General features: G+C 44.7%; 1 protein-coding gene and 1 long non-coding RNA gene across 3 annotated transcripts in view; one reads left to right on the forward strand and one right to left on the reverse strand.

Annotated features, from left to right (window-relative positions):
• Nucleotides 1-24,586, reverse strand: part of LOC137504035 (uncharacterized) — a 458,442-nt gene that overhangs the window by 82,666 nt on the left and 351,190 nt on the right. The gene's annotated exons all lie outside the window — the stretch shown is intronic.
• LOC137504028 (kinesin-like protein KIF28P) overlaps nucleotides 1-24,586 on the forward strand; it is a 524,300-nt gene that overhangs the window by 80,275 nt on the left and 419,439 nt on the right. For both annotated transcript variants that reach the window (XM_068231935.1, XM_068231937.1), the window contains one exon: nucleotides 530-664. In XM_068231935.1, the coding sequence (XP_068088036.1) occupies nucleotides 530-664 (135 nt within the window). The remainder of the gene's footprint in view (nucleotides 1-529; nucleotides 665-24,586) is intronic.

Genomic DNA, 24,586 nt, shown 5'->3' on the forward strand with positions numbered 1-24,586 from the left:
GCCCAAGTCCATAGCCACCGGCCACAATGCAAACGTGCACAGAGAGCAAGGTGGCTGCTGCACAGGCGGCTAGCAGCAGAGTACCCTGGTCAGGAGCTCGCTTGATCTTCCTGCATTGCAGCATTTGCAATTTAGCCTGCTGCTTTGGTGCCCTTGCTCCTGTGGTGCCCTAGGCCATGGCCTAGGTGGCCTTGTCTTAAATCCAGCCCTGTCTATAATCAACAGTGACAAACAAAAACGTTTTCCCCTCCTTACCCTGCCAGCCAAAAGCCATTCCATTGTGCTCTGCACCATAATCTTTTTCTTCCAACTTCAGGTGATCGACCAGTGTGTATAACCTTATGCCTGGAGCTGTTCGTCCTAATCCCTAGGGGTGACAGTTATTGTGTATCTCTATGCACCTACAAGACTGTGCAAAAAGCATTTGTGAACATGTCTCTATTTTACCCCCAAAGAATGTAAACTTTGCAGCTCTTTTACAAAAGGCCCTAATCTTCTAAGTTAGAACTTAACTTTTGTGTTTTTATAGGCCCTTAAGTGAAGAAGATATTGTTATTGATCCTCTGGAATTACTGGGAAGAAAAATTGTTTTCCAGATTCATATTCTGCAGTGCCTTGGAGTCAATTGGCTAAAGGAAGCCATAGGACGAGGGATCCAGATTGGGTATGTAAAACATAAAACAAGAAAAATGCCCACAGCACACCGTATGAAGATACAATCCAGATTGCTTTATTGATGCATCCAACAGATGCATTTCAGACACAGGTCCATAGTCATAGCTCATCAGAAACAAGACAGGAAATTACTTATATACAGGTAACCCCTCCCACTCAGTGCTGAACCTGAGTGGTAATTAATCTAAACAAAAAGCAACAAAAGATCCTTGCGCTCCTCTCTGGAGGCTGCAGTCACACATGCACAGTAGTTTGTCTTCTTTGCTTGTAAGGAAAACACACTGTGCCGCTCCAAACAATAGGGTAAAGGAGGATATCTATAGAAAGAGACGGAGCGCACAATAGTGCATTACCTATGTTTATTTTCAGCGATGAATTAAAAGTTGTACTTACAAAAGTTCCAAGTTAAAAACGCTTCTCAGCGGTAAAGCCAACCGCTTGATATCCCAGGCAGGGCGGCAGCAGCGCACTGTGGCCAGCAGCGCGGGTCCCGATGATTGGGGGGAGCCGTCTCACTGTCGGGATGGGCGTGGCTGAAGTTCAGTAGGCGTGCAGCGTCATTACGCGTTTCGGCGCTCTGCGCCTTCGTCAGATGACGCATGCACGCAACACGGAGGGTTTTAAACAAACCTCCGTGTGTTGTCATGGTGATTATACGCCATGGCATCAATGAAAAAAACTTTATTCAGCAGTTGCTGGGGCGGACAAACCACAAGTATAGAAATACAAATTAAGGGAAAAACTCGTCATCAGCGGTGCTGGCTCACAGGGCGCTGTGCGCTCTCATGTGGATGGATTACTGATTACATCTTTTAACATACATGATAAACATACATGGTAAACAACAGAACACCACAAGGGGGGAAAAAAACTCCCCTCAAAACCATTCAAAAGCACGCATTCGTGCATGAGCTGTTACATCTCTAAGGGTTCCATACATTCAAAACGCATCATGCAATAAATGTAGCAGGCGATAATCAGTATATAGGAGGAAATAAAAACATTAAAACATAAAACATAAAAATCTGGAACTTATAAATTATACCACATTATAAATGGTTCCTATAAATAGATTAAGCATATAATATAGGATATGATTTATTCAAACGGTCTAATGGACCTATGAAATATGCTCCCATAAGACCTATGTATAAAACCAATATATGAAACGATCTAAAAATGGGACCCATTAACTAAGAAACACAAGTGTATGGTGTCGATAGGGGTGGGGTACCTAGATGTCAAAACGTAAACCATATAAGATATGAGGAATGTTTGTTAGCCTATTCCTCGAATGTTCTTCAACACGGATAGGAGGGGGGGGGGGGAAACAAGGGGGGGGGGAGGAAGAGGAGGATGGGGGATGGAAAAAACAGAAGGGTTGAGGAATGGAGGAAAAGGGGGGGGGGGGAATGTTGAGATTAGATGGAATGATGTATGGCCTTTGTTGTACAGCTAGATATTGTTCATAACCTGCTAGGGCCAATTCCTATCATATAACATACTCACCACCCTCATCTAGTGCGATATCTGCTAGGGGGTAGGGGTGCTGCGGAGAAAGGGCATTAATCATTATTACAACAATTCTCAGTAAGTTACAGTCTTAAAAAAAAAAATTTGAAATTTTTTTTTACAAATATGTGGAGATCTCAAGACTCTCATTGAGACCATTGGGACTAAGCGCATTCATTTTAAATATCCAAAATGTTTTGCGTTCACATAGTTTTCGAAATCTTTCTCCTTTATGTAAATTCTTTGGGATCAGTTCAAGCCCCATTATTCTAAGGGTGGAGACAGAGCTTTCATGATGATCCTTGAAATGACGGGGGACACTATGTTTCTCACTTTCATCCAAGATATTGCACTTATGTTCCCCAAGTCTCTGTCTGAGGGGGCGAGTCGTGCGGCCTACGTATGCCTTTGGGCAACCACAAGTCAAGAGGTATATGACATAATCACTCCCACATGTTATAAAGTCTTTTAGTGTAGAAATATGCTGTTTTCCATCAGTGATTTCCTTTACTCGATGTTGTATGAAAGGGCAACAGCCACATCTTTTAACATGGCACTTGAAGTTCCCCAGTACAGCAGGGAACATACTTTGAGGTTTTTCTACAATCCTTCTTATATTACTGGGCGCGATTGTGTTTTTGACCGATCTGGCTTTTTTAAAAATTATTGTAGGACAGTCAGGAATGATATTTTTCAACAGAGGGTCTTGTTTTAAAATGGGCCAGTTTTGAGTTATTATGGACTTAATTTTATTGTGTCCAGCAGAAAAGGGTGTGACAAAGGATAAATTGGGTTGACACCTGGTCTCTGTATCCAGCTTATTCTTACGAGTAGGTACTGCCCTGAATTCATCCTGTGTGTTCTGTATATGCTTTAGATTGTATCCCTTGTCTACAAATTTTTTACTGAGCCATTCCCCTTGATTAGCGTAGTCAGTATCTGAAGTACAGTTCCTTCGCAATCTGCAAAACTGACTCCTTGGGATGTTTTGGATCCATTTTGCACTGTGACAACTAGTGGCATGTAAATAAGAGTTCCCTGCTGTGGGCTTGAAATGTGTTCTAGAGCAGATCTGCCCACCATCACCAGTGTAGAGTTCCAGGTCAAGAAATACAATCTTACTGTCAGAGGTTACATGGGTAAAAGCTAGACCAAATGCATTGGCGTTACACATTTTAACAAATTGTTCGAAAGTGTCAGTGTCCCCATCCCAGATGATTAGAATGTCATCAATAAAGTGGGTGTAAAATATTAGATGCTCTGCAAACGGGTTGGATGACCAAATATGTTCATTTTCCCAGTATGACATATACAGATTGGCAAAACTTGGGGCAAATCCTACCCCCATCGATGTACCACAGATTTGTAAGTACAGTTTGTCCATAAAACTAAAGTAATTATGAGACAAAGCATATTGTAACAAATCCAAGATGAACTGGCCCTGTAAAAAGGAAAGTGATCCGTCCTGGATCAGGAAATATTGAACAGCCTCTATGCCTTTCTCATGTGGGATGGTGGTATACAATGATGTAACATCTAGGGATGCCCATAGGTAACCCTTGTCCCATTTATAATTTCGTAACATATCCATAACATGTAGTGAGTCCCGTGTGTAGGCCTGGGTTTGTAAAACAATGGGTTGGAGAAAAAAGTCCAAAAGATAAAAAAGAAAAAAAAAAAAAAGAAAAAAAAAGAAAAAGATAAAATAGAGGTACCTAATTTCACAGAAAATCCCTCCACACAGAGTGAGAGAGAGGGCGAGCCATGGTCAGATGATCCTATTGCTAATGAGGACGACTGGCTACAGTTTGTGCCGGATGTCAATATCCAACACACCAGTTTCCACCCCAAGTCAGTATTTTATCCAATTCATTCTAGGGGCCAATTTTTAAACACCTACTATCAAGTGGTGCTAGATCAGTTTAAAAATATATGCAAAGAAAGTTCTCAGAAAGTCTATTCTAACCTAAATCCCGCTGAAAAGAATGCCCTCAAACAACTCACTGACAATAAACAAATCGTTATCAGACAAGCGGATAAGGGCGGTGGGATCGTACTAATGGACTATGTCAAGTATCAAAGCGAGGGACTCAGACTACTCTCAGACTTGTCAACATACAAAATGTTATCCAAAGACCCCACACCAGGGTTCACAAGTGACTTACAGTGTCTGGTGGACAAAGCATTCTGCAATGGTATTTTGAATGAACATGAGAAAAATTTTTTGGTACCTAGTCAACCCACCATACCATACTTTTATCACATACCCAAGATCCATAAAGATGCTTCAGATCCACCAGGAAGACCGATTGTGGCAGGGATGGAGGGGTTGGTTGCTAACATCTCTTCCTATGTGGACTTTTTTCTCCAACCCATTGTTTTACAAACCCAGGCCTACACACGGGACTCACTACACGTTATGGATATGTTACGAAATTATAAATGGGACAAGGGTTACCTATGGGCATCCCTAGATGTTACATCATTGTATACCACCATCCCACATGAGAAAGGCATAGAGGCTGTTCAATATTTCCTGATCCAGGACGGATCACTTTCCTTTTTACAGGGCCAGTTCATCTTGGATTTGTTACAATATGCTTTGTCTCATAATTACTTTAGTTTTATGGACAAACTGTACTTACAAATCTGTGGTACATCGATGGGGGCAGGATTTGCCCCAAGTTTTGCCAATCTGTATATGTCATACTGGGAAAATGAACATATTTGGTCATCCAACCCGTTTGCAGAGCATCTAATATTTTACACCCACTTTATTGATGACATTCTAATCATCTGGGATGGGGACACTGACACTTTCGAACAATTTGTTAAAATGTGTAACGCCAATGCATTTGGTCTAGCTTTTACCCATGTAACCTCTGACAGTAAGATTGTATTTCTTGACCTGGAACTCTACACTGGTGATGGTGGGCAGATCTGCTCTAGAACACATTTCAAGCCCACAGCAGGGAACTCTTATTTACATGCCACTAGTTGTCACAGTGCAAAATGGATCCAAAACATCCCAAGGAGTCAGTTTTGCAGATTGCGAAGGAACTGTACTTCAGATACTGACTACGCTAATCAAGGGGAATGGCTCAGTAAAAAATTTGTAGACAAGGGATACAATCTAAAGCATATACAGAACACACAGGATGAATTCAGGGCAGTACCTACTCGTAAGAATAAGCTGGATACAGAGACCAGGTGTCAACCCAATTTATCCTTTGTCACACCCTTTTCTGCTGGAAACAATAAAATTAAGTCCATAATAACTCAAAACTGGCCCATTTTAAAACAAGACCCTCTGTTGAAAAATATAATTCCTGACTGTCCTACAATAATTTTTAAAAAAGCCAGATCGGTCAAAAACACAATCGCGCCCAGTAATATAAGAAGGATTGTAGAAAAACCTCAAAGTATGTTCCCTGCTGTACTGGGGAACTTCAAGTGCCATGTTAAAAGATGTGGCTGTTGCCCTTTCATACAACATCGAGTAAAGGAAATCACTGATGGAAAACAGCATATTTCTACACTAAAAGACTTTATAACATGTGGGAGTGATTATGTCATATACCTCTTGACTTGTGGTTGCCCAAAGGCATACGTAGGCCGCACGACTCGCCCCCTCAGACAGAGACTTGGGGAACATAAGTGCAATATCTTGGATGAAAGTGAGAAACATAGTGTCCCCCGTCATTTCAAGGATCATCATGAAAGCTCTGTCTCCACCCTTAGAATAATGGGGCTTGAACTGATCCCAAAGAATTTACAAAGGAGAAAGATTTCGAAAACTATGTGAACGCGAGACATTTTGGATATTTAAAATGAATGCGCTTAGTCCCAATGGTCTCAATGAGAGTCTTGAGATCTCCACATATTTGTAAAAAAAAATTTCAAAATTTTTTTTTTAAGACTGTAACTTACTGAGAATTGTTGTAATAATGATTAATGCCCTTTCTCTTTGTCCTTCTTTCCGCAGCACCCCTACCCCCTAGCAGATATCGCACTAGATGAGGGTGGTGAGTATGTTATAAGATAGGAATTGGCCCTAGCAGGTTATGAACAATATCTAGCTGTACAACAAAGGCCATACATCATTCCACCTAATCTCAACATTCCCCCCCCTTTTCCTCCATTCCTCAACCCTTCTGTTTTTTCCATCCCCCATCCTCCTCTTCCTCCCCCCCCCTTGTTTCCCCCCCCCCCCTCCTATCCGTGTTGAAGAACATTCGAGGAATAGGCTAACAAACATTCCTCATATCTTATATGGTTTACGTTTTGACATCTAGGTACCCCACCCCTATCGACACCATACACTTGTGTTTCTTAGTTAATGGGTCCCATTTTTAGATCGTTTCATATATTGGTTTTATACATAGGTCTTATGGGAGCATATTTCATAGGTCCATTAGACCGTTTGAATAAATCATATCCTATATTATATGCTTAATCTATTTATAGGAACCATTTATAATGTGGTATAATTTATAAGTTCCAGATTTTTATGTTTTAGGTTTTAATGTTTTTATTTCCTCCTATATACTGATTATCGCCTGCTACATTTATTGCATGATGCGTTTTGAATGTATGGAACCCTTAGAGATGTAACAGCTCATGCACGAATGCGTGCTTTTGAATGGTTTTGAGGGGAGTTTTTTTCCCCCCTTGTGGTGTTCTGTTGTTTACCATGTATGTTTAACATGTATGTTAAAAGATGTAATCAGTAATCCATCCACATGAGAGCGCACAGCGCCCTGTGAGCCAGCACCGCTGATGACGAGTTTTTCCCTTAATTTGTATTTCTATACTTGTGGTTTGTCCGCCCCAGCAACTGCTGAATAAAGTTTTTTTCATTGATGCCATGGCGTATAATCACCATGACAACACACGGAGGTTTGTTTAAAACCCTCCGTGTTGCGTGCATGCGTCATCTGACGAAGGCGCAGAGCGCCGAAACGCGTAATGACGCTGCACGCCTACTGAACTTCAGCCACGCCCATCCCGACAGTGAGACGGCTCCCCCCAATCATCGGGACCCGCGCTGCTGGCCACAGTGCGCTGCTGCCGCCCTGCCTGGGATATCAAGCGGTTGGCTTTACCGCTGAGAAGCGTTTTTAACTTGGAACTTTTGTAAGTACAACTTTTAATTCATCGCTGAAAATAAACATAGGTAATGCACTATTGTGCGCTCCGTCTCTTTCTATGGTAATTAATCTAACCAGATATCTAACACAGATATTGCAACGAGCTGTACAAAGTATATACATCAATGATAGACACTCATACATACTGTATATCAATATAAAAGATTATTATCCCATCTGGAATTCAAGCCATCCAGTACCCTAGTACCCAATTTAGGCTCTCATACTAACAAGTTATGGTAATTCATTTCTCAATCCCCTTAAAAGAAAATGTCACTTCCATGTGCATAAAACAAAATGCTTTTGTTGCCAAATCCTGAAGATTTCACCTAGGAGAAAACTCAGAAGAAAACATTTATTGCATATGGGCCAGTGTGTACAGTGGCGTAGCGATAGGGGTTGCAGAGGTTGTGACCGCATGGGGGCACTTGGGCCAGAGGGGCCCTCCCTCAAACACAGTATTAGTTCTCTATTGGTCCAGTGTTGGTAATAATTGTCACATGCCCCCTGGTGGCCAGACCGCACAATGCCTTCCAATCAGTTCCAGCACACAGACCATGCAATCTGTGGTCGTAATTGGTGCGCAGAAACCACTGGAATTTTGGCAACAGACAGGCTAGAAGGGAGCTTGTGAGTTACAGTAACACAAATTACACACTATTTCGGGGTATAAAACTGCCACCACTTCTGCAGAAGGGCAGAAGGCCTAACCTCACTGATACTAATACCTGCAAATAAAACGGTTAAAACACACACTCTGACTAATAACCACAATTCTCAGTAGCAAGTCTTCAGAAGGCTAGGATTCTTTCTGTGTGGCTGAATAGCAGGGGTAGCTGAACAAATAAATGACTTTTAGAAGCCTTTTATTATAAATGCAATATAAATAATTAATATATACAGAAAATCATTAAAATCAATAATTATAGAGACAATAGTAGCGCGGTATAAAAATAAAAGTAAAGGAAGAAATAAAACGAATACTTAAATTCAGGAGAAAAATATGTCCTTCTGGGAAATCTGAGCACATGGAACAATCCTTTGTTTTAGTTCAGGAGCAAAGTTCAGACAAGATGGCAGCTAACCACATGGTCCTCTGGCTAGCAGCAATGACAATTGATCTGGCACCTCAATGACAATTGGTGCAGAGAACCGATTACAATTGCGTTTTTTTTTCTCACGGCCAGGCATGCTCACATGTACCCAAATACGATTCGAGTACATTCAACTTCGGGTCCGTGGCAAATTCGGATTCGAATTCGATCACGACCACCAAATTTGATTCAAATTCGGTTCGTAATCGTGTTCATGATTTCGGGAAATATTCGTGTTCGAGAATTCGGTAGGCCTTTTTTTTTTAAAGGGAAATCACCTTTAAATAGTTGTAGTTAAATAAAAATGGACCCTGGCGGTGGGAGGTTAAGTACAGCAGCAGCAGGAGGAGCAGGAGGAAGAGGAGTGACATGTGGCAGCAGGCAATGTAGTAGGCCGTGGCACTTAGTGTTGGTACCCTTGGCTGTAATAATACACACCATACAGCAGGAGGTTCCGGACAGTAGTCGTGAAGCCCACATTGTGTCCAATGCACAACTGGGACAGCACAGTTTTTAATAGAGATGGCCTGAACGGTTCCAGACGAACTTTGGGTGGTTCGCCTTCGCAGGCGAACTTTCCCGGAAGTTCGGTTCACCCCATAATGCTCCATTAAGATCAACTTCCACCCTCTACATCACAGTCAGCAGGTACATTGTTACCAATCAGACTACACTCACGCTTGGAGCCTCCCCCCCCCCCTTATAAAAGGCAAGGTTCTCCAGCCGTTTTACTCACTCGTCTGCCTGCAGTAATTAGTTAAGGGACAGCTGCTGACATACTCTTCTAGGGAGAGCTTAGTTAGGCTCTTGTAGGCTTGTTAGCTTGCTCCTGGCTGATTGTTATTCCTTATATTGCACCCCACAACAGCTCCCTCCTCCTCTGCAGGAGGAGGGTCTTGTCTTTCAGGGAATTGTAGTATTTCAAAAGCCAGCTCACATACATTGGCCGGGAATCGAACCCAGGTCTAGTGCTTGGTAGGCAGCTCTCCTTACCGCTATACCACCACCAACACTACACGCTGAAGCCAGCCTAGCTTGTACCATTATGATATATCCAAGAGAAAAATGAGCTTGCTTAGAGATTTGTAGGATGTCAAAAGCCAACTCACATACATTGGCCAGGAATCGAGCCCAGGCCTACCACTTGGTAGGCTGCTATCCTAACCATTATACCACCAACACAACACACTACAATGCTACATGCTGAAGCCAGCCTAGCATGTACCATTGTGATATATCCAAGAGAAAAATGAGCTTGCTTAGGGATTTGTAGGATATCAAATGCCAACTCACATACATTGGCCAGGAATTGAACCCAGGTCAACTGCTTGGAAGGCAGCTATGCTCACCACTATTCCACCAACACTACAGGCTAAAGTCAGCCTAGCTGGCCTGGGAAGGATGAAAAGCTAGGTGGCCATGCAACCATTCCTGCTAACCTAAAGCTTACTTGTGTCTTTTACAACACATTGGCTTAAGACTTTACCTAATCCAATGCTCCAATATGGGGAAGCTTCTCTGTTTGCTGTGTTTTTTTTTAAGTGGTGTCACAGTTCTCTCATCTCTTCAACTACAAGAAAGGCCCAGGAGTAGTCTTAGCTACCGTAATATCTATGTTACGGCAGGGCCCTTTTTACACTTTCTCTTACAGGGCTATGGAAACCATTTTGCCCATGCGATAAAGCGAGGTGCAAAAATGAAATCATGCCTAGCAGAGATTGGTTTTGATCCATCAACCTCTGGGTTATGGGCCCAGCACACTTCTGCTGTGCCACTCTGCAGTCTGCTTACGTTTGTATACAATCTTCAAGTTTAAGAAGGGTACATTAGTCATGGCCGGATTTCCGCACAGGCCAATGGGCCCGTGCCTAAGGGCGGAAGAAAAGTAGCAAGAGAGCTGGGGCGGCTGTCACATACCAGCAGCAGATCAGCTGTTGTTCGGCAATCAGCTGTCTGCTGCAGCCGCGCTGTTCTCTAGTCTCTCCTGCATACACGCAGCAAGAGAGCGCCCTCCCTTCCTCTCCACTCTGATGACGTTGAAGGGAGGAGGGACTGAGCACTCTGCTAGCCACATAGCCAAGCCAAGCCGGGAGATTCAAGAGAGGAAGAAAATTGGCACTGTAAGCATGGAGAGGGCTGCGGGGAGGGGAAGCAACGTGCATAACAAGTGTCTAGTGAAGTGTGTCTCTCAGTAAATGTATTGCTGCTAACTTACTGTACTACACGCAGTCACTCAGCCCCAGAGGCGGGACAAGGTCCTCGAGCACCCAAGGCTGAGACACCAAAGTGCGCCCCTCCATCCCCCACACCAGCCGTTACACACTGATTGTTATTAGACTAAGAGGTGTCCCAGGGCTCCCAACACCTTAATCTCTAGTTATCTGGCTTGCAGTCACTGCCATGTATCTCCTTTTCTTATTTCTCTCTGCTTCAAACACAATAGTTGAATGATAGCTGAATGAGTTGTGCATCCCCTCCTACACTGCGCCCCGAGGCTGGAGCCTCTCTTGCCTCTGCCTCGGCCCGGCCCTGCTCAGCCCCTACGGAATACGGAGTGAGTGCCCAGCTGGGAGCTCTCTGTCTCTCTCCCCCTCCTTCCCCCTTCTCCCAAGCCAGTGACTTATAGAAAGTGAGGGTGCTGCGTGCTTGTGTGGGGCGAGCCCAGCAATCACTGCAGCCTTATCTATCAATAAGATAACGGAACAGAGCTGCCTGGCTTTGTGTGTGAAGAGGAGAGCACACAGGAAGTAATGAGAGAGCAAAGTCAGGCTGTGATGATCCTTCAATGACTGAAGCCTGTGTGACTCTGACTCTGACAGCAGAAATGATCTTACATCTTTCTGCTCGTTGTAGACAGAATCCTGCTTAGCCTGGTCATAATCTGCAGTGCTTCCTACCTTTACTCCCAGAATGCTGTATTTCATGCCCCCTAAACACTTATCCTGCTGTCCTCTCCCATGTCCTGTCACTCTCACTGCTTCTCCCCTCCTCCCAGTCCTTAAACTTCATACTCTCTCATCCTATCTGTCCTTCCCTCTTTACATCTCCAAAAGCATCCAACCACTGTGTCATGTAATGCTTTTAACACCTGCTATGGGACCACAGAAGTGCTGGGCAGATGATGGGAAAATCTGGTTCCAAACGTGGGGTTTGTATAAACAATGGCACCGCCGCTGCCCGTGTGAACCAGCTCTAAGTATAATATAGTGCTCATGTCCTCCACACCACATTACAGAGTAAATTGTCATGTCAATGATTATCCTCAGAGGAGCTCACGATCCTACCATAGTCACAGTATAATTGCCTACTTATTTATTTACCTACTAAATTAATGTGCATTTATATAGCATTGGCATCTTCTGCAGCACTTAGTCATGTCACTGACTGTACTCAGAGGAGATCCCAATCCAATTTACTATAGTCATAGTATGTCCAGCTATATTATTATGTACTAGCTGATTGCCCGGCGTTGCCCGTGTATGCATTTGGCTGGTGTTGGCTCCGCCTACTTTTTCTAACCCTAACACACAATTACTCACTGACCAAGTTTGTGACCTTTGCGGTCTTTGGTATCAATAATCTGCAGTGAAATGAAACAAATCTGATTGGCTGTGTGTGGCTCCACCCCCTTTTCTGAATTTGAACCCCAGTCACCCAATAACCAACTGTACCAGGTTTCAGGCCTGTGCCATTATCAGTTCAAGAATGGTAGCAATTAAATATTCCCCTTGAAAAGCAACAGGTGACGTTTGATTCACTTTTGTAGGCCCCACCCACTTTTCTGAATATTAATCCCAGTCACCCAGTGACCAACTGTGCAAAGTTTAAAAACCCTGCTAACAGAATGGCTGCAGTTTACATTTTCCCAGTGAAATTTGTATTTGTCTCCACCCACTGATGACCCGGCGTTGCCCGGGTATGTATTTCACTGGTGTTGGCTCCGCCCACTTTCTAACCCTAACACACAAACACTCAATGACCAAGTTTGTGAGCTTTGGGGTCCTTGGCATCAATAATTTGTATATTCCCATAGAAATTAAACAAATCAGATAGGCTGTTTGTGGCTCCACCCCTCTCCAGCATTTGAACCCCAGTCACCCAATGACCAACTGTAGCAGGTTTGAGGCATCTGCTATTAACAGTGTAAAAATAGCAGCAATTTAAATATTCCACTTGAAAATCAACAGGTGAATTTTGATCGGCCATTATAGGCTCCACCCACCTCCCTGAATATTAATTTCAGTCACTCAGTGACCATCTGGGCAAAGATTGGGAACCCTGAAATAAACAGTGTAAGAAGGGCTGCAGTTTACACTTTCCCAGTGAAATTTGTTTTTGGCTCCGCCCACTTTTTGTAACCTGGACACAAAGTCCCTAATCAATGCCCAAGTTTGTGAGTTTTGGGGTCCTTGGCATCAATAATTTGTATTTTCCCATGAAATGAAACAAATCTGATTCACTGTTTGTGGCTCTGTCCCCTTTTCTGAATTTGAACTTCAGTGACCCAATGACCGACTGTACCAGGTTTGAGGCTTGTGCCATTAACAGTGCAAGAATGGCAGCAATTTTAATATTATCCTTGAAAAGTGACGTGATTTTTGATTGGCATTTTTAGGCTCCACCCACTTTTCTGAATATTAATCCCAGTCACCCAGTAACCAGCTATGCTAAGTTTGAGAACCCTACCATTAACAGTGAAGAAGGGCTGCACTTTACAATTTCCCAGAAAAATCTGTTTTTAACTCCACCCACTTTTTGTAAGCTTGACACACAGTCACTACTCAATGAGCAAGTTTGTGAGCTTTTGGGTTCCTGGCATCAAAATTGTGCTAATGGAAGAAGTTTATCCAGCAAAGAAATCTGGCTGTTTTTGGCTCCGCCCCTTTACTGAATTTGAACCCCAAACACTTAACGACCGACTGTAGCAGGTTTGAAGCCTCTGCTATTAACAGTGTGAGAATGGCTGCAGTTTCAATATTCCCCTTGAAAATCAAAAGGTGAATTTTGATTGGCTCTTCTAGGCGCCACCTACTTTTCCGAATATTAATCCCAGTCCCTCAGTGACCAACTGTGTGAAGTTTGAGAACCCTGCCATTAACAGTGTAAGAAAAGCTGAAGTTTACATTTCCCCATGTAAAAAGTTAGTTGTTTTTGGCTCCGCCCACTATTTCTAATCTTGACATACAGTCACTTAATGACCAAGTTCATGAGCTTTGGGGTCTTTGGCATCAATAAGTTGCATTTTGCCATTGAAATTAAACAAATCTGATTGGCTGTTTTTGGCCCGCTCCCTTCAGAATTTAAACCCCAGTCTCCCAGTGACTGACTGTAGCAGATGTTAGGCCTCTGCCATTCAGAGTGCATGAATGGCAGCAATGTAAATATTCCCCTTGAAAATCAAAAGGTGAATTTTGATTGGCTGCTGTAGGCTCCACCCACTTATCTGAATATTAGTCCCAGTCACCCAGTGGCCAACTGTGTCACGTTTGAGAACCCTGCCAATAACAGAATGGCTGAAATCAACCTAACAAATCTGATTGGCTGTTTGTGGCTCCACCCCTTTGGACCCCAGTCACCCAATGACTGACTGTATCAGGTTTGAGGCCTCTGCCACTAACAGTGCGAGAATGGTAGCAATGTGAATATTCCCCTTGAAAATCAATAGGTACATTTTGATTGGCTGTTGTAGGATCCACCCACATTTCTAAATATTCATCCCAGTCACCCAGTGGCCAATTGTGTAAAGTATGGGAACCCTGCAATGTAAAAAATGAAGTTGTTGGCACCGCCCACTTTTTCTAACCTTGACATACAGTCACTCAATTATCAAGTTTATCAGCTTTGGGGTCCTTGGTATCAATACTTTGTATATTCCCATTGAAAAATAAACAAATCTGGCTGTTTGTGGCTCCGCCCCCTTCCTGAATTTGGACCCTAGTCACCCAGTGACCAACTGTACCAGGTTTGAGGCATCTACTTTTACCAGTATAAGAGAATGGTAGCAGATGAAATATTCCCTTTGAAAATCAAAAGGTGAATTTTTATTGGCTGTTGTAGGCTCCCCCCACCTTCCAAAATCTTAATCTGTCACCCAATGACCAACTGTGCAAAGTTTGAGAACCCTGCCATTAACGGTGTAAGAATTTTAATTGAATTGAAGTTTATATTTTCCCAGTAAAAGTTGTTTTGGCTCACTTTCTGTAACCTTGACACACAGTCACTCAATGACCAAGTTTGTGAGCTGTCAGGTTCCTGGCATCAAAAATGTGTGAATGGAAGCAGTTTATCAACCAAGGAAATCTGATTGGCTGTATGTGGCACCGCCCCTTTAGTGAATTTGGACCCCAGTCACCCAATGACCGACTGTAGCAAGTTTGAAGCCTCTGCCATTAAAAGTGTAAGAATAGCAAAAGTTTAAATATTCCCCTTGAAAATCAACAGGTGAATTTTGATTGGCTGTTGTAGGCTCCACCCATTTTCTTGAATCCTAATCTCATTCACCCAGTGACCAACTGTGTCAAGTTTGAGAACTCTGTGATTAACAGTCTAAGAATGGCTGCAGTTTACATTTTCCCATTTAAAATGAACGGCTGAAATTTGATTGGCTGTTGTATGCTCCGCCCACTTTTCCTGGATTTGTAACCTCGGTCACCAAGTGACCAACTGTGCCATGTTTGAGGACTCTGGCTTGATTACTGTGAGAATGGCAGCCTTTTACATTTTTTCCATTGACTTGAATGGGTGGAATCTGATTTGCTGTTTGTAGCTCCTCCCAGGTGTGCAGGGGGGCCGCGAGACCCCCAGAACATATCATCCCAGGTAGTAAGGGATCTGTGTACCAAGTTTCGTTCAAATCAGGTCAAGCCGTTTTCGCGTGCTCGCGGCACATCCACACACACACACACACATACATCTGATTTTATATATATAGATTTATATAGTAGTGACATCTTCTGCAGCGCTGCCTGGACAGAGTACATAGTCGTGTCACTGACTGTGCCCAGAGGAGCTCACAATCTAATCCCTACCATAGTCATAGTCTAATGTCCCACCATATTATGTATTTATATAGCACTGACATCTCCTGCAGCACATTACAGAGTACATAGTCATGTCACTGACTGTCCTCAGAAGAGCTCACAATCTAATCCTACCATAGTCATAGTCTAATGTCCTACCATACTATTGTTATATAATTATATATCACTGACATCTTCTGCAGCACTTTACAGAGTACAGAGTCATGTCACTGACTGTCCTCAGAGGAGATCCCAATCCAATCTTACTATAGTCATAGTATGTCCTGCTATATTATTATTATGTATTTATATAGCAGTGACATATTCTGCAGCGCTGCCTGGACAGAGTACATAGTCATGTCACTGACTGTGCCCAGAGGAGCTCACAATTTAATCCCTACCATAGTCATAGTCTAGTGTCCCACCATATTATTTATTTATATAGCACTGACATCTCCTGCAGCACATTACAGAGTACATAGTCATGTCACTGACTGTCCTCAGAGGAGCTCACAGTCTAATCCTACCATAGTCATACTCTAATGTCCTCACATATTATTATATAATTATATAGCACTGACATCTTCTGCAGCACTTTACAGAGTACAGAGTCATGTCACTGACTGTCCTCAGAGGAGCTCACAATCTAATCCTACCATAGTCATAGTGTAATGTCCCTGCCATATTATTATTAAGTATTTATATAGCACTGACACATCTTCTGCAGCACATTACAGAGTACATAGACATGTCACTGACTGTCCTCAGAGGAGCTCACACTCTAATCCTACCATAGTCATAGTGTAATGTTCTACCATACTATTATTATTATTATGTATTCGTATAGCACTGACATCTGCTGCAGCAGTATATGCGTAGCCTCACCCTAAATTGACAAATTGCCTAACCACCTTTTTTTTTTCTTTTCTTTTTTTGGTGTAAATTCCTAACCCTGACCTTTACATTAGTTGAAATAGTTACATTAGTTGAAATAGTTACACTACAATCTACAGTGGCTTGCAAAAGTATTTGGCCCCCTTGAAGTTTTCCACATTTTGTCACATTACTGCCACATACATGAATCAATTTTATTGGAATTCCACATGAAAGACCAATACAAAGTGGTGTACACGTGAGAAGTGGAGCGTAAATCATACATGATTCCAAACATTTTTTACAAATCAATAACTGCAAAGTGGGGTGTGCGTAATTATTCAGCCCCCTTTGGTCTGAGTGCAGTCAGTTGCCCATAGACGTTGCCTGATGAGTGCTAATGACTAAATAGAGTGCAACTGTGTGTAATTTAATGTCAGTACAAATACAGCTGCTCTGTGACGGCCTCAGAGGTTGTCCAAGAGAATATTGGGAGCAACAACACCGTGAAGTCCAAAGAACACACCAGACAGGTCAGGGATAAAGTTATTGAGAAATTTAAAGCAGGTTTAAGCTACAAAAAGATTTCCAAAGCCTTGAACATCCCACGGAGCACTGTTCAAGCGATCATTCAGAAATGGAAGGAGTATGGCACAACTGTAAACCTACCAAGACAAGGCCGTCCACCTAAACTCACAGGCCAAACAAGGAGAGCACTGATCAGAAATGCAGTCAAGGGGCCCATGGTGACTCTGGACGAGCTGCAGAGATCTACAGCTCAAGTGGGGGAATCTGTCCACAGGACAACTATTAGTCATGCACTGCACAAAGTTGGCTCTTAAGGAAGAGTGACAAGAAGAAAGCCATTGTTAACAGAGAAGCATAAGAAGTCCCGTTTGCAGTTTGCCACAAGCCATGTGGGGGACACAGCAAACATGTGGAAGAAGGTGCTCTGGTCGGATGAGACCAAAATGAAACTTTTTGGCCAAAATGCAAAATGCTATTTGTGGCAGAAAACTAACACTGCACATCACTCAGAACACACCATCACCACTGTCAAATATGGTGGTGGCATCATCATGCTCTGGGGTTGCTTCTCTTCAGCAGGGACAGGGAAGCTGGTCAGAGTTGATGAGAAGATGGATGGAGCCAAATACAGGGCAATCTTGGAAGAAAACCTCTTGGAGTCTGCAAAAGACTTGAGACTGGGGCAGAGGTTCACCTTGTAGCAGGAAAACGACCCTAAACATATAGCCAGGGCAACAATGGAATGGTTTAAAACAAAACATATCCATGTGTTAGAATGGCCCAGTCAAAGTCCATATCTTAATCCAATCGAGAATCTGTGGCAAGATCTGAAAACTGCTGTTCACAAACGCTGTCCATCTAATCTGACTGAGCTGGAGCTGTTTTGCAAAGAAGAATGGGCAAGGATTTCAGTCTCTAGATGTGCAAAGCTGGTAGAGACATACCCTAAAAGACTGGCAGCTGTAATTGCAGCAAAAGGTGGTTCTACAAAGTATTGACTCAGGGGGCTGAATAATTACGTACACCCCACTTTGCAGTTATTGATTTGTAAAAAATGTTTGGAATCATGTATGATTTTCGTTCCACTTCTCACGTGTACAGCACTTTGTATTGGTCTTTCACGTGGCATTCCATTAAAATTGATTCATGTTTGTGGCAGTAATGTGACAAAATGGGGAAAACTTCAAGGGGACCGAATACTTTTGCAAGCCACTGTATGTTACAGCAAGACCCTAATGACACTTTCTCTTAAGGGGTTATAGCCCCTTAAGATAAAGTGTTGGTGGTATAATGGTTAGGATAGCAGCCTACCAAGTGGTAGGCCTGGGTTCGATTCCTGGCCAATGTATGTGAGTTTGCTTTTGACATCCTACAAATCCCTAAGCAAGCTCATTTTTCTCTTGGATATATCATAATGGTACATGCTAGGCTGGCTTCAGCATGTAGCATTGTAGTGTGTTGTGTTGGTGGTATAATGGTTAGGATAGCAGCCTACCAAGTGGAAGGCCTGGGTTCGATTCCTGGCCAATGTATGTGAGTTGGCTTTTGACATCCTACAAATCCCTAAGCAAGCTCATTTTTCTCATGGATATATCATAATGGTACATGCTAGGCTGGCTTCAGCATGTAGTGTTGGTGGTGGTATAGTGGTGAGGAGAGCTGCCTACCAAGCACTAGACCTGGGTTCGATTCCCAGCCAATGTATGTGAGCTGGCTTTTGAAATCCTACAATTCCCTGGAAGACAAGACCCTCCTCCGAAGGAGGAAGGAAGAATTACACTTCCTGATGTTGTAAAGCAGTGTAGGCCTGCAATTGAACATTCAATGAGATTTCTGACCTTAAAACAGTGGTTTGTATCAAATCTAGGTTTTTTATTGAGACTTTTGACGTGTATCCCACTCAACCATGTCTCTGTCCAGGTTTTAGACCGTTTGAAACATCTTTTCCATCATTTTTCTGGCCACCATAATTTTTCTAAATTTCTAAGTTCGCCTCTCCATTGAAGTCTATTGCGGTTCGCGAAAGTTCGCGCAAACCAAAATTTCACGGTAGGTTCGCGAACCGGGCTTGTGAACCTAAAGTTGGAGGTTCAGGCCATCTCTAGTTTTCAGCCCAGACACCTCAGATTTTTTTTTTTTAGAACATGTATAGCTATTGTAGTGGCGTAATAGCTAGTGGCGCATGGCAGCAGCGCATAATTCTGTGGACCCTGGCGGTGGGAACACAGACAGCAGGAGGATAAATACAGCAGGAGGAGGAGGAGGAGGAGTGACGTTTGGCAGCAGGCAATGTATTCTGTGGACCCTAGTGGTGGGAACACAGACAGCAGGAGGATAAATACAGCAGGAGGAGGAAGAGTGACATTTGGAAGCAGGCAATGTATTCTGTGGACCCTAGCGGTGGGAACACAGACAGCAGGAGGATAGAAATCTGCGCTGCGTAATATGTTGGCACTTTATAAATACAATAAATAAATAAATACAGCAGCAGGAGTGTAACGATAGTGTCAGCAAGATAACAGATTTCTGATGATGTGGTGATCTGCAGTATCACCAATAATTCAGATACTATATCTGATCATATGGTGATCTGCAGAATCACCAATAATACAGATATTGTAAGCAAATGGCGAGTAAGACATGACAAAGTCACTAGCTTTATTGCACAAAGTGTAGTGATTGGTGCATTTCTGATAGAATCTCAGCGGTAACCTCACCAGTGGCGATGGAGGTTATGGATAGAACCACAGCGGTAACCTCACCAGTGGCGAGGGCCCACTGGTGAGAGAGAATAGTCAGACAGATCAGGTAGGCAACAGACGGGCAGATATGGTACAGAATCGACAAGCAAAATCAGAGTGAAGTTCTAGCAAAGGTCGGCAACAAGATCAGATGGGCAGAGGTACAGAATCACAAGGCAGAAAGAATAGTCAAAGCAGGCAAAGAGTCATACACAGATAAATACAATTGGTATGTTTTTCACTACTGATTACAACTATCAAAGGTCTGAGCGCTAACAAGAAGTATTCGCAACAATAGACAATGAGCAGGCACGTGCACAGGGGGGTGCTCTGGGTGCCCAGGCACCACCCTTTTTAAAATCTTCAAAAAAAGGCCCCTCTCGCACTGAAAATAAGCTCCGCCCCCAAACGCGATAAGCCCCGCCCACCCACGGGAAGCTCCGCCCCATCGGGAAAACTGTCAAGTGAAGAGGCCCAGACAGGAAACCTTGTGTGGCATACTGGCCTCTCCCTCCACCTAGGACCTATACTGACCTCTACCTCCCCCAGCACCCATAGTGACCTCTCCCTCCACCTAGTACCCAGTGACCACTCCCTCCCCTAGCACTCACAGTGACCTCTCCCTCCACCTAGGACCCATACTGACCTCTCCCTACCCAGCACCCACAGTGACCTCCCGCTTCACCTAGCACCCACAGTGACCTCTCCTTCCCCCAGCACCCACAGTGACCTCTCCCTGCCCCAGCACCCACAGTGACCTCTCCCTCCACCTAGGACCCATAGTGACCTCTCCCTCCACCTAGCACCCACAGTGACCTCTCCCTCTCCAGCTCTAGCAGTAATCCTGCCTACCCCAGCACCCACACTGACCTATCCCTCCCCCAGCACCTACAGTGATTTTTCCCTTCCCCAGTGGCTACCCTCCTGTCCCCTGACGCACCGACAGGGACCTCCCATCCTAAAAGCAGCACCTACAGTGACCTCTCCCATTGCCAGCACCCACAGTGGCCTCTCCCAACATCCAGCATCCACTCCCTCCTCCAGTAACCACACTGACTTCTCCCAGCACCCATAGTGACCTCCCCTTCCTCCAGCACCCATACTGATCTCTTCCTTCCACAGCACCGTGGCCTACCCTTCCCCCAGCACCCACACTGACCTCTACCTCCCTTAGCAGCAACTATGCCATTCATAGCAGCATCCATAGTGACCTCCCACCCCCTGCACCCACAATGACCTATACCTCCCAAGACCCACAGTGATCTCCCCCAAGGGACCCACAGCGACCTCCCTTTCCTCCAGCACCCATACTGACCTCTACCTTCCACAGCACCCACAGTTACTTCTCCCCCCAGGACCCACAGTGACGTACCCTTCCCCCATCAACCACACTTACCTCTACTTCCCCTAGAAGCAACTATGCCATTTATAGCAGTACCCACAGTGATCTCCCACCCCTACACCCACAGCAATCCCACCAATATTCAGCACCCACATTACACCCAACCAGTAACCCCCACTATAGCAAGCACCCAGTACTTGCACCAAGCACCCTGCACCCAATACTCACATCCGGCCTCAATATGGCACTTAGTATTTGCATCAAACACCCAATAGTACACCCAATACCTGCACCCCTTCACCCTATAGCTGGCACCCAGTACTCACACCTACATGGCACAGTACTTGCACCCAGCCCCAACATGGCACTCACTACTCACACCTCCACACCGCCTTCACATGGCACCCACTATCTGCACTCACATAACTAGTACTAGCACCCAAAGTACCTGCACTCAGAACCCACATGACACAATGCCCAACCATAGCTAGCACCCAGGCATGGCACCAAGTATTTGCACCTATGTGATACCCAGTACCTGCACCCAACACCCACATGTTTCATCTGCAGTAGTTCCAGTTGCACTAAGCCTCCACTTGGTGCCCAGCACCCACACCAAGCACTCACATATGACATCCAGTACTTGCACCCAGAACTCACAAGGGACTGAGTACCTGCAATCAACACCTACATGATGGTTGATACACACCCATAAAGCCAGAATCCACATGATACCCAGCATCTGCCTTTAGCACCCACATGACAAAAATACCCCACTAGCTAGCACCCATCACCCATATGTCACCATGTACAAGAAAAGGAATTATTACTCACTCCCAGTACCCACTTGGCACTCAGTATTTGCACCTAAGACCCACATACCCCCATAATCAACATCCACATGGCACAGTACTCACACGTCACCAAGTTCCAAAGCCATTATATGTACCTAGTACCCCTCCATGGCCAGCACCCAAATAGCACCCAGTACCCATCCTTGGTCCGAACCCATATGAGACTCAGTACTCTCCCATGGCACACATCCAGACGACACATGGCACTCCTTACTCACTCATGTCCAACACTCACATGGCTCCCTGTACCAATTAGCACTCACATGGCACCCACTATTGTTTATCACCATCTGCTACTCGTTCAGTACCCAATACTGAATAGCACCCACTGCAAATAAACACCCAAACACTGGACCTTGGTACCCAAAGCAGCTTGACACAGACTTTACTTTGGCATCTCGGCACCCACTGCAACTTAGCACAAAGTGAACCTTTGCGTCTTACCATCTACTGCATCTGGGCACCCACTGCACCTTGGCACTTACTGCAGTTTTGCATCTATTAATGTTTAGCAACCACAGCATATTGGTAACCACTTATTTGCCTGAAAAGAGGCGTGGGTGCTGATCAAGAGGGACAAGGGTCCCAGTAATGAAAGGTGAGTCTGTGCCTCCACTGTGGGCTCCACTGTGCCCACTCTAACCCATCTATCACTGCTGATTTGAGGGTGGTAGCACCAAAAGAGTTGGTTGGAAGGGGACACAAAGTCTGCCTAATACTGCTATAAAGGTGTGTGTGTGTGTGTGTGTGGGGGGGGGGGGGGATGTTAAGACTGCCTTATGCTTTCTGGAGAGGGGGTATTACATACACAATTTAGCACGATTTATCGATTTCAAATTTGAGCGCCACACCCTTGAGGATCCTCTGCATGGCCCTGCCCCTTCCTGCAGCACCCACACTGACCTCTACTTTTCCCATCAGCCACCCCTTCCCCTCATAGCTGGCACCTAGTACTCACACTCACATGACACCAAGTATCTGCACCCAGGCCTAAAATTGCACCCAGCACTCACACCTGCACACAGCTTCCACATGGCACCCACTATCTGCACCAAGTATCCACTTAACCCGTAACCGCACCCAAAGTACCCGCATTCAAAACCCATGTGATGCTTAAAGCCCACCCATAGCCAGCACCCAGTACAAGCATGGCGCCAAGTATTCGCACCCATGTCACATCCAGTACCTGTACCCAGCACCCACATGACATCGAGTACATGCACCCATATCTTACATGGCACTAAGTATTTGCAATCAACAACCTGCATGACACTCGATACCCAACCATAGCCAGAACCCACATGACACTCAGCACTTACACCCAGAACCCACATGGCACCCATCATCTGCATTCAGCAGCATGACAATCAATACCCCCCTAGCAAGAAACAAGGAGGGGGGGGGGTAATGCGGGGGAAGGCATTGCCAGGCCCCTTTTTTAAATTTGAGCACCCCCCACTTAAGGACCCTCTGCACGGCCCTGACAATGAGCAAATGACATCTCCCAGCTTAAATACAGAAGGCAAATTCAAGCCTCCCGCCCAGAGGGCTGAACCAATCAGCAGTGTGTGATTGGCAGGTTGGTGTCAGCTGACCACAAGATCAGCTGACCCGTCTCCTCAGATTATAAAGGTCCTGTCGCCCCGCCCGCGAGCGTGCTAACCTAATCTTATGTGCAGAGGAGAGACCTGTCCTGCCAGGGACTGTGCAAGATGCCTGAGAGGATGCGGCTGCCGCTGGGATGATGTCAGACGTAGAAGCGGCGGCCGCAGCACTCTCCGCTGGTGAGGCGTGGCCTCCGGACACGCCCCAGATGGTTTCTCAGGATGTAAAGAGTGAAAATCTTTTTTTAACTCCTGAGCATGAAGACGATGGGCGGGCACCCACGACCTCTCCTCAGGACCATACCCCCTCCAGTGAACCAGATACTGTACAGAGTTCCACACCTTGCGAGAATCCAGAATCTCTTCAATCTCATATTCTGGCTTTCCATCAAAAATTACTGGGGGGGAGGGGGGTGAGAGGAATCTGTATATACAGCTGGTTTAAGTAACGAGACATGAAAAGACTTTTCCCCCCTCATAATAGCTGGAAGGGCAACCTTATACGCCACCTCATTGATCTTTTCTGAAATGGGGTATGGACCAATATACTTTGGCCCTATGGCCCTAATTTGGTTGAGGGCTGTCTCAGGGCTATATGGCATGTAGATACCCACACCATGTCCCTCGGGGCAAAGTCCCATTCTGGAGAACGCTTTCTAGCAGCCTGCCTCTTTTGCACATTAAATGCTTTTTCCAAATTGGCTTTTACCAACGACCAAATTCTCCTACACGACTTCTGCCAACCGTCCAAGGCCGGAAAGAGAGAATTAGACGTTGGCAAGGGACAACATTTAGGTGACTTCCCTGTAACCACCTGAAATGGAGAAAAACCCGAGGAAGTGTTCCGGAGATTGTTGTGAGCAAACCCTGCAAAGAAAAGAAACTTTACCCACTTATGTTGTGAATCAGCCACATAACACCGAATAAATTGTTCTAGTGATTGATTCATCCTCTCAGTCTGCCCACTGATCTGGGGGTGGTACCCCGAGGAGAATGATAGGGTCAGGCCCAGATGCTGACAGAAAGCTCGCCAAAACCTAGATACAAATTGTACCCCTCTATCCGAGACTATATTGCCTGGTATTCCGTGCAAACGGAAGACATGGGTGACAAAAAAGATCCGCCAATTCCTGGGCTGAGGGAAGTTTTTTCAAAGGAACAAAATGGACCATCTTCCTAAAACGGTCTACAATC

Source organism: Hyperolius riggenbachi, chromosome 4, assembly GCF_040937935.1.
Source record: "Hyperolius riggenbachi isolate aHypRig1 chromosome 4, aHypRig1.pri, whole genome shotgun sequence".
Classification (NCBI taxonomy): domain Eukaryota; kingdom Metazoa; phylum Chordata; class Amphibia; order Anura; family Hyperoliidae; genus Hyperolius; species Hyperolius riggenbachi.